The sequence below is a fragment of the Durio zibethinus genome, chromosome 28 (genome assembly GCF_047325235.1).
Source record: "Durio zibethinus cultivar Kanyao isolate XHJ-2024 chromosome 28, ASM4732523v1, whole genome shotgun sequence".
NCBI lineage: Eukaryota > Viridiplantae > Streptophyta > Magnoliopsida > Malvales > Malvaceae > Durio > Durio zibethinus.
Window position 1 is genome coordinate 9,673,148 of NC_143189.1, and position 10,975 is coordinate 9,684,122.

Consider the following 10,975-nt stretch of genomic DNA (forward strand, 5'->3'; position numbering starts at 1 on the left):
ACTCTTCATTTTCACAAGCCAACTTAGTATTGTTTATTTCTTTGGCTTGTACCTATATGTGCAACCTTTTATGTTCCTATTGTAACTCTTTTAGCTCTTTTAGGGCATCGTCCCGTTCTCTAATAACTTTTTAGGCCTTGCTGTATTCTTTAGAAATTTTGTGAGCTTAGACCTCTAGTTTTTTTACTTTGTTTTGCCATTGGTCATTTTCTTCCTGCTGCTTTAAGACCTCTCGTCTCAGTTCTCCTTTTCCATCTCATGCTCTAATTTTGAAACCTATTTATCAGACTCTTGACCTATTGGTAAGTGATGATCTTGAGGCCTAAATGCAATCTCTTGACCTCTCTTATTTTTTCAAACCAAAAACCCTTGAGTAACTCAATCAGTGAATGGCCCTGGGCTTGCTCTTTTGGGCTTCTTCCAGGCTTTAATTATGTTATCAATCTTTTGAAAGGTTTCGGGTTTCCCATATGAGCAGTCAAACTGGCCAAGCTTGCAGGTTATAGGAATTAACTGTTCAGCTCTATGTTGCCTCTTTACCATTAATGGGGCATAACTTGTTAACCCTTATAGGCCTAGAAGTGAGACCCCTGTCTCATTTCCACATTGGTATAGCATAGGTTCTCTGCCCATCCATGGAGCTAACCATCTTACTTGACCAACTGTGAGTCTGTGGGACCCCTGTCTCATCTTCACATTAGTATAGCATAGGTTCTCTACCCATCCATGGAGCTAACCATCTTACTTGACCAACTGTGAGTCTTTGTAGTAAACATTTCCATTCCTTTTGAGTTCTTGCCTTTAGCCAAGTACTTTGACAGAACTCTCTAATCAAACTCCAATTATAGAGATAAAGTTTGGTAAAAACACTTTTCTTGCATTCAAAATAGCTCTTTATCCATACATATAATAAGGGTATGCAACCTATGAAACGTGCTTTGTCTATCTGCCTATAAAAACTCAAAGATCTGATAGTTTCTACCAAGATAACTAGTGAAGGGTTACAACTTCTGTCAATTTGCTTAAATAGATCCACCACTTCTATCTCAATGTATCCTAAGACTTTGGGGAAAATGACTAACCCATATATGGCTAGAGCAAATGTATTCATTCCATGGTTATCATCTAGATGCTTAATAATGAAATCTCGGAGGACTCTCTATAGAATACCTTTGTGATCACCTTTCTCTCGAATGTATGAATCTATAGTCTCATTTTCCACCTTTAGCATTTGATTTAGCTTCTTGTGACTCCCTGATTTGTGTTTCTTTATGTATATTCTGTTTGGGTACAATAGATGCATACCCATCAAAGTTGAGTACTCCTCAATTGTTGGTACTAGATCAACCTCATTAAAGATGAAACACTAGTAGGAGGGATCCTAAAACTGTATCATCACCCTGATAAGTGAGTAGTCAACCTCTACTAACAAGAAATATGTTATATGTCCAAACTTATCACAAAAAACCTCATGCCTTGAAGGGGTCATACCATTTCATGTGTCTGATAGGCTTTTCAAGTTGTTATGCTTGAGGAGTAGGTGGGCTTTTCCTGATAATGTAGGGACATGACCAGGTGGTAAATAATCTCCTTCTTCTAGCTGTTTTTTTTTTTTTTATTCAATCTTCACCTATATGGGAGAATCACATTTGAACAACATAAATGGGGTGCAAACCTAACATTCTGTGGAATCCATGAGGACTTTTATTGAAATAGTTTTGGGGCAAGAATACTATACTATCTGTGAACATGTTCATGAATGTGTGCAAAAAGAAATAAAAGAAAAGAAAGATATTAGTTAGTCATTTCAATATAGGGAAAACATAACAGTTAAATTAACAACATGACCTAGAACTTTGGATTATCTATAAAGGGTGGGAAATAAGGCTTTATCTATGGTTGGGCTTCTAGAGTCAACTATATGTGGTTTGGGTAATTTTTAAAAGATTCCTAAATTATTTCCTACATCATGGTCCATTACAGAATAATAAGGCACCCCAATCCTCACCTATCATAGACTTCAAGTGAAAATGGTTCAATCTGAGTGGGAGTGTTTTGCAGGCCTTTGCGGAGACATGAAATCTCATAAGGGCATAGGTAATTCACTCCCTCCTAAAGGTAGAGCTTGGGTGGGGGGGCTTATATTATGTACATGCAAATGAATGACAGATATAATAAGCAGATATTTAGGCAAATATAAATAATGAATAATAAGGCAAACAAATAAACAATAATAAAATAGATATAAGCAATGAAAAGAGGTAATTTCAAATTTCTTAGACAAGACCTGATAATAAAAAATCTTTTACTGGCTTGACTCTATAATATGTCCCTAATGAAGTTGTCAAGCTGTCATAATATATAGATCCGTGGACCTACCGCCAGGCTTGGAATGAAAAGAAGTCGCCACCAATCTTTTTTGATTAGGTGTGATTGGTCATTTGATTAAAGCTGATCTGCAAAACAAAGGTTAGGTTCAGAACTCGGATGCGGATGGGGAAGGTTGTAACACCCCCAAAGCACCCATCCAAGGGATGGTACCAGTTTGATTTTGAATTATCCAAGCCTTGCTCATTTTTATAATTTACCAGATAATTTATGAATTTTATTAGAATAGTAAACCCTTTCAAAAATTTTATTCATGTATTTATTATTTTGAAAACATTATTTTCAAGAAAAAATTTTCCTTTTTTTTTCGATTTTTTTAAATATATTTTTTCAAAAAAGATATCAGTGGCAGAAATAATTTTTTTTTTATTTTTTGGTTCATTTGTTTTTTTTAATAATAAAATAAAGAAAATGGGTTAGAAATAAAATAAAATCAAATCAAATCAAAAAATAAAATAAAAATAAAAAAGAAAAACCTGCGATTGGGTTGGGTAAGGATGCAAGTCAACTCATGGGTCTTTGGGTCGACATACGGATCCTAGCTTACCAAAATCGTGTCGTTCCAGATAGTTATATAAGCCAATTCTAACGCATTTGCTTCATAAATTCCTTCTGCTCTCTCTCTCTCTAGGTCAGAAGCTCTGTTTTCTCTCTAGAAATCTCTATTGGAAACTTCAATTGGGACCGAAAAACCCATCGATTTCTGGAAAAGTTACCAAAAAATTTAACTGAAAATTGAAAAATCATCGGTTTTTAGGAAGTTGGCCAGAATGTGATCGAAAAATTCAATCGATCACCGGAAACTTCAACGAAAAATTTATACTTCGCCAGAAAATTCAACCAAACCTAAAAAAATTCAAAAAACTTCAAAAAAATTTTAAAAAAATCTAGAAAGATTCCCAAATGATTCTAAACCTTCCACAAACCTTCTACAACCCTGAACTCACCCCAGAAACCTGAATTCACTCCCAAAATCACAAATTAACTCGAAAATCCTAAGACCAAATTCTAGAACCCTTTCTGCCCGAAATTTTTCCAAACTTTTTAAAATGATTTTCTCTCTGTTTTTTTGTCTATCTTCTGGGTTCTTGCTCTGTAGAATAGGTCTAATTTGTAGGCAACCTAGGATAAATTTAGGAAACGGACAGAATCAATCCCAGGCTTGATTTTTGGGATTGCATTCTGTCCATATGAGATTTTAAGTGTAAAATTTAAGCAATATTAATTTGATTCTGTGTTGACCCAAAAATATTTTGATCCTAATCTTCATTCATGTACAGATTGAGCAGAAAACAAAACAAAAAAATAAAAATGAAAATAACAATAATAATAATAATAACAATTAAAAAAAAATCTAATTGGACCAGAATGGGCTATAATGGGCCTAATTGGGCTTAACCAAAATGGGCCCAATTAGGCCCGAACAAAAATGGGTGTCTACATATGTGATTGATGTAATTTTTTTTTCTAGAAAATAAAAAAAAAACATTTGGGCCAAACAAGTATATCACCATCGGACATCGAGAAAGGGTTATGCAACTGTCAAGTATGAGTTTGTAAGTATTGACACACTTATTTTATACTCATAAATGAATATTTATGAACATTCATTTAGTAGATTCTAATTCTTATATTATAGTAATTTATTAGGAATCAACTAACTCTGGCACTGAAGTTTCTAGATTGGATGTGTGAAAAAAAGCACATCTGCGAAAGGATGGATCATTTGCAAATGAAGCAACACAAGAAATGGCTAAAAGGATTGTATGTATAACTACTCATTATATCACGTATGATTGGCTTTGTGCTTGTATTCATGACTCTATACTTGTATAGATTTGTTGTTACGACTTATTTTATTATTGTCTTTCAAGATGATTATGCTACTAAATTTAAATTCGATAAATTGGTAACCCACTATAGCAAAGATCCCTTGTCTTTAGCATTATGAGCAAAAAAAGATATGGTCAAGTTTGTGGGGTTGGTAAATTTGTGTTGCCATCAAAATTTTTCAGTAATCAACCTAAAACCTCTCAAATGATGAATGCACAATATGAAGCAATCATTGAGCAACAACAACAAAGACTTGATGACCAAGAGCAACGTCTAAATGAGCAACAGCAGCAACTCACAGCTTTGGAGGCAATATTGGTAGCAATACAACCTAGCATGCCTGTAAGCTAGTCGAATAGCATCATCCACCTAGGACAAGCTTCCGTTGCAAGTCAGGCAGAAAACCCAACCTCCATTACTAGCATGAAGTATTATTTTGTTTATTCACTTAGTAATTATTTGTTTATTATATTTATTGATTTGATTTTAATACTTATATTTCATTATCTATTGTAGCAGGATGTTGAGACTCAAAGTATGACTCTTGCTCAAGCTGTCATTAATGAGCTATCTAATTATTCACTTGATCATTTATTTGGAGAAAACTGTATTAATGTTGAGTCTGAAGATCGGTTATTTGATCAACCATTATTTTTTTACATTGTTGAGGATGGGGTTCAAAAATTTTGTAACATGGATAAAATATCAGTTGCTGATATTATTGCTTATATGAGGTTAGCTTATAAATATAAATATGCAAAGTTAATAAGTATTAATCTATATTACAGTGTATTACTAACTAGTATTGTTGATTATTAACGTGTAGCTTCCTATATAGAGAGGTCAATGTGAGACAAATGACCCATAGATTTAGATTCATTGACTCGAATTTTATTAGTGAGTAGAGTAGCACAGTCATTTTTTATGCTCCTCATGTGATTGAATGCATGAAAAAACGAGTTGATTATTATTTGCTCCCAAATAATACTACGTTAGTTATATTCATACAAATAATTATTCCAATCTTACCCGAATCTGAGATGATGCCTAATTTGAATATATCATTTTTATTATTTTACAGTCATCATTGGCGACTTATTGTTATTGATACCAATTCTTTTAACCTATACTTATTTAATTCCACTCAATCAACGACGATGCCTAACCCCGATATTAAAAATTTTATAAAGAGGTATTACAAGTTATTTACTATCTTATGTTTATTCATAATTACTTTTATTTTTGTATTAATTAATTTTTTCTTTTCAATTTAGGGTAATATATACATTTGATAAGAAAACAAAGATAAATTGGGTGTCATTATCGGTAAATGTGAAATTTATTCTTTTATGTTGAGTTTGTTTAGATAAATGTTTCCTAAACCCAATAAATTTATTTTTCTGGTACCTCGTCAACTAGGATATACTGAATGTGAATATTATGTCCTTCGTTTTATGAGAGAGATAGTTTCATATGATTTTAAGACTACACCATTCAAGGTTAGTATTAATTTCATAAAATCATTATATCTTCAAAAAAAAAAACTAAATTATGTTCTCGTTTGTTAACATTTATGTCTGATTTTTTTTTTTTTTTGCTGGGAGAGTAAAAAGCTTCATGGTAGACGAACTTGATGAAGTTCATAAAGAGTGGTGTGAGTATGTATCATTGTTTGCTAAACCCTGAGGTTTGAGATTGTTGGTTGGGTTTAAATATATGCATTTCATTTGTTATAATGTTTTCAACATGCCATGTTGAATGGATAATTTAAGTTTCTAGATTGGGGTATATTTGTTTTATATCAATTGACAGCTTATATGAATACACATATATTGAGTATGATTATTTGAAAAAAATATATTTATATGGCAACATTATCAGTTTTAAATTCGGATAGGTGATCAATTTAATGAAATACTACATTGTTCGTAATGTAAATTTCAAAATTTAATTCATAGTATCACATATATAAATCAAATGTTTTTTGGGCATAAATCTACAATTGACTTTAAATGTTTTATGGGCATAAACCTACAACTAACTGCACATATATAATCAAGCCAAAATTTTTTATAAGATTACTGAAGGCATTTTTAGCCAGAAAATGCATTGAATAATCCCATATAAAATGTTGGATGGGATTATTGAAGGTGTTTTTGGCTAAAAACGCTTTTAATAATCCCTTACAAAATTTTTTCTATGGCTTATTGAAGCATTTTTGGTTGAAAATGCCTTTAATAATCTCTCTCCAAAATTTTTTGAATGAATTATTAAATGTGTTTTTGGTCAGAAACACCTTGAATAATTCCTTATAAATAATCTTTTAAAAAACCCGAAAAAGACTAAAGGGAGGGATCGAACCTATGACCTTATGGTTAACAACCGTATGCTTTAACCGGTAGACAACCACTTCAATAATTCCTTTAAATTTTGACAAAGAGATTCATTAAAGGTATTTTTTTACAAAAAATGCCTTCAATAATCTTTTCTAATTTTTTGGAGAATTATTGAAGGCATTTCTAGTAGAAAATGCCTTCAATAATCACCTTCATTTTTTATGAGAGGATTATTCAAGGCATTGTTTGCTAAAAATATCTTCAATAATCCTCTATTCATTTGTTATGAGAGGATTATTCAAGGTATTTTTTTGTTAAAAACACATTCAATAATCACTTCAGTTTTTTAGAAAGGATTATTTAAGGCATTTTAGTTGATAAATGCAGCTAATTTTTGTCTTTAGTGGCGTTTATAAGTTTCAACACCGTTATTTCAATATTTAGTGGCGTTTTGATAAAAAATACCTTAAGGTTTATAAAAACATGAAAACTAACTACATTTATAAGTGAAACACCTCGACAAAACTGCCACTAATATTCCATTTTCTTGAAGTGATTATAGCCAGTCTCCTCTATAATGAATTTGGCTCCATAGCTAGCATACTTCCACCATCATTTTGCCAACAAAGTTGAGTTCTTAACTTTAAAAATTTATAAAAGAAGTTAGTTAATTAAATGACTTAATTTCATTCGTTCTATTATTAATGTTAAAAATAAAAAAAAGGACTAAACAAATTTATTTAATAAACAATTATAAAAATTCAATTAACCAAACTAATTTGATGTGGATTAAGTTGGTTGAAACCTATTTATGCTCACCTTATTTTTATAATGGAAGAAATAGTTTAGCAAGCAAGTCATAATCTTGACATTTTCCCTTCGTCATTATCTATACAGCAACAATCATTCCGCTGACTTTTTTCCTCTACAATATGACAATTTCTCTCCCCACGAACACATTGCCTCATAGAGTAGTAACCAAAGCCAACCACTAAAAACACAAAGCAAGCCTAAAACTCTTTTTTTTCCCAATTCGAACCTATAAAAAAAAAACCCTAAATATCACTATTTTCTCCATCTTTTTCATGGCCACCACCACCATGTACCACCTTTCAGACCCAACCTCATCCAACACCACCTTTGTCCAAGCTGACCCTTTTACCTTTTGTGTTAGTCTAATATTTTTTTACATCTAATGAATATCTAATTCACTTATTATCAATTGATTTTAAGTTGGATGCTTAATATGGTATTAAAGTTAAGATTTCTTTCTGTTACTCTTTTCAAATTTGTCACATAGAATGTTTTTTTTCATCTCCTACTATACGTGATGAGAACTTATTAGTGTAGTGTTATTCTACATTTAATAAATATTTAATTTTTTGTAATATTATATTCAAATTGGACCTATTCACTTATTATTAATTAGTTTTAACTTAGATACTTAACATTCCGCACCATAGTTCAAAAGCTTACAGGTGCTTCCGACTACCCTTCCACCCTAAAGCTTCCTTTTACGCACCCAACTCTCCCAGCTGCCTCCGACATAGGCCCAAGCAGCCTATTTCCAAGCTCCACGAACATAGACAAGCCATAAAAAAGCTCGAAATCAAGCTGAGCGACAACAACATTGGCAAAAACGAATGCCCTTCGAATTTCCTCTTTGTTAGACAAAGATGGTTCTTAGTTTCACCTGTTTCAACATTGGACTTCTGGCGGCCAGTGAGCCCATCGTCGTCTGGGGGGGAGTAAGAGTACGAAGCCCTTAGTTGAAGAAGAAGAGAAAGCTGTTGCTGAGAAAGGTTTTTATTTGCGTCCAAGTTCTTTGGGTATGCCTAGAGGTGGAGCTCAGCCTGAGTTGTTGCCATTATTTCCTTTACATTCTATTCTCCTGGGGAAAAGTACCGAGTATGATTATGATGATAATTTTTTTTTATATGATTTGTTTATTGACATTTTAGATCAGACTTTTAATGGATCAGTGTTAATTATCTTGCTTTGTCTGCCTAACATGTTTTTCTTACTTTGGAAGAAAAGGCTGCAGCTGATAACATGAAGTTTCCTTGTAAATTATTTTATTAGGATTAAGATTCTTCCATTTATTTTTCCACATTCTTTTTCTTTTTTTTTTTTCATTTTTATCAATAAGATTCCATTTATTACTTACTAGCGTTAGACCCCACTTAGTGATTAATATTGATATCTGAATTAATTATACAGTAATTTAATGGACTTTAAGGAGAAATTTTACAACTTAAAAAATATCATCTAAATTCTTTTTGGGAACCGATTTTGTAATAAAGAAATTATCCCCTTTATTATATATCCCACAATGATATTAAAGCTGTTTATCCTAATTTCTGGAATAAGCACAAAGTAAATAATTATCAGTTAAATAGTATCTTCAATAATAAAAAAATAATGAGTTAAAAAAAGTCACAAACGTTGGGTTTCCATAAGAAAATTTTGAGTTAATTATTTTTATTTGAGGGAGAATGGAAGATATGTATTGATTTTGTTCTAAAAAAGAAAGATATTTTGATTTTAATGTCTAATAGAATTTAGTTAAATTGAAGTACAATCCGATAATATAAAAAAAAAAAAATTTTCAAAAGTTTCTTCTATACCAAGTCAAGTTCAAGCATTTATTTTTACTAGGAAATCCTCTTCCTTCCGTAACTAGGATTCATAGAACCATTATTATAAATAGAGTCAAGTGTTAACCCTAATTCACGAACTTACTCCAAATATCATTATTTCTTTGATATTTATATATTTATAAATTGGAGTTTCTGAAGCTGTTTCTCTCTCTGTTAAGAAATATGGGTTTGGCCAAGAGGGCAGTGCTGTTTTCGATAATGATAATGGTGGGTATTTGTGGGTTATCAATGGCTGCTGTGTACAATGTTGGGGACTCAGCTGGATGGACAATCTTGGGCGGTGGCCTTGATTATCAAGACTGGGCTGCTACCAAGAAGTTCTTTGTTGGTGATATCCTTGGTATGCCTCTCTCCTTCCTCAACTATTTCCCTTTCTCTGTTAATTTTATGCATGCATTGTTTTCTTTCTTCTACAATAATATTTTTGGGTTGCATTAAAGACAACACATCTCCATATTTGAGAAACCCTTTAATAAGATTTTAGACTTGTATGCAAGAATAACCATATCTTGTTTTATAAACCATAATCAAAACTTCTAAAATTATAAAAAAAATTTATTTGAAGTTCTTAGAATTTGAATTCTCATTATTAAAATTAATTATTGAAATTAAAAGTTTAACATTTTACAGATTGTATACACAAGCGGCGACAAAATTGAAAGTTTCCATTGCTTCTTTAATCTTGTTTGGATTCATTAATGTTGTTAATTTTTTTTTTGTTTTGTTTTTCCCTCATTATAGTTTCTTTGCTTGTAGTTTTCGAGTACAACAACCAATACCACGACGTGACGCAAGTGAATGTCGAAGATTTTAAGTCATGCAACCCCGAGTCTCCCATTACCAGATATGGGAATGGTACCGACGCTGTCACCCTTGCAAGCCCTGGCGAGTACTATTTCTTATGTGGTTTTCCAGGCCACTGCCAAGCTGGTCAGAAGCTTCACATAACTGTTAACTCGGCTGGCTCAGCAGCTTCTCCAATTCCTCCAGCTAATAATGTTGCTCCTTCTCCCTATACTACCAAGCTCAGCTCCCTGGCTATGACCTTCGCCGTCATCCTCCCCTCCTTTCTTCTGCTGGTTTAGAGGCTTAAATTGTTGTTGATTTAGCTTTTCAGTTTTGTTAAAACAGTTTCTTTAATATGCCTTTGATTTATTTTAGTTAATAAGACGAACCAATCGAGTTCTATGTCTCAACAAGAAATTGTTACTTTTATTTTCACCTATATATTCAACTCGATTTAGCCCTACTCAATGAAAATTCTTTGATAAGGACAGACATTATATATAAGATATTGTCAAAGAAAAGTTATGTTAGTCGGATTCTAGGGTCAATATTCCGGATAGAGATTTATGTCTTACTCCATGCGTCGGACAAAATATTTTATGAAAAAATAAGTTGCAACCATATTTAAAGTCAACTGAGCACTAATCAAATACTTCAATTATGAAACAGTCTGAAATTGTACTCAATCAAATAATAATGTGAAAACAACAAAGCACATTTTTTTTTATAAAGAAGGCCTTTATAAATAAAGGAGACGATCATTTAGGAATATGAAAAATGAGTATAGTAGATGTTTAGATTGACTCTTAGACTATCAATTTTTAAAAATCAACGGAATTAAAATTTGATATCAAAACTAAACACATTTGAACATTGAAATGATTCTCACATTTTTATAGCCCTAATTTCTGGAAATGATGTTCCGTACAATATTCAAAGTTATTTCTCTTTATTAGAATAGGTTTGGGCATG

The 10,975-nt window shown here is 32.0% G+C and overlaps 1 protein-coding gene across 1 annotated transcript; it reads left to right on the forward strand.

Moving 5' to 3' along the window:
* Positions 1 to 9,318: 9,318 nt before the first annotated feature.
* On the forward strand, positions 9,319 to 10,392 carry LOC111281380 (mavicyanin-like). The gene is made up of 2 exons (XM_022869123.2): positions 9,319 to 9,557; positions 9,974 to 10,392. The coding sequence occupies exons 1-2, from the start codon at positions 9,380 to 9,382 to the stop codon at positions 10,300 to 10,302; spliced, it is 507 nt and encodes a 168-aa protein (XP_022724858.1). The 5' UTR covers positions 9,319 to 9,379; the 3' UTR covers positions 10,303 to 10,392.
* The last annotated feature ends 583 nt before the right edge of the window (positions 10,393 to 10,975 follow it).

Bases quoted from the DNA above. Each gene is read 5' to 3' on its own strand.
- LOC111281380 (XM_022869123.2), top strand. From the start codon at position 9,380: ATGGGTTTGGCCAAGAGGGCAGTGCTGTTTTCGATAATGATAATGGTG. The intron at 9,558-9,973 runs GTATGCCTCTCT...CTTTGCTTGTAG, and splicing joins CTTTGTTGGTGATATCCTTG to TTTTCGAGTACAACAACCAA.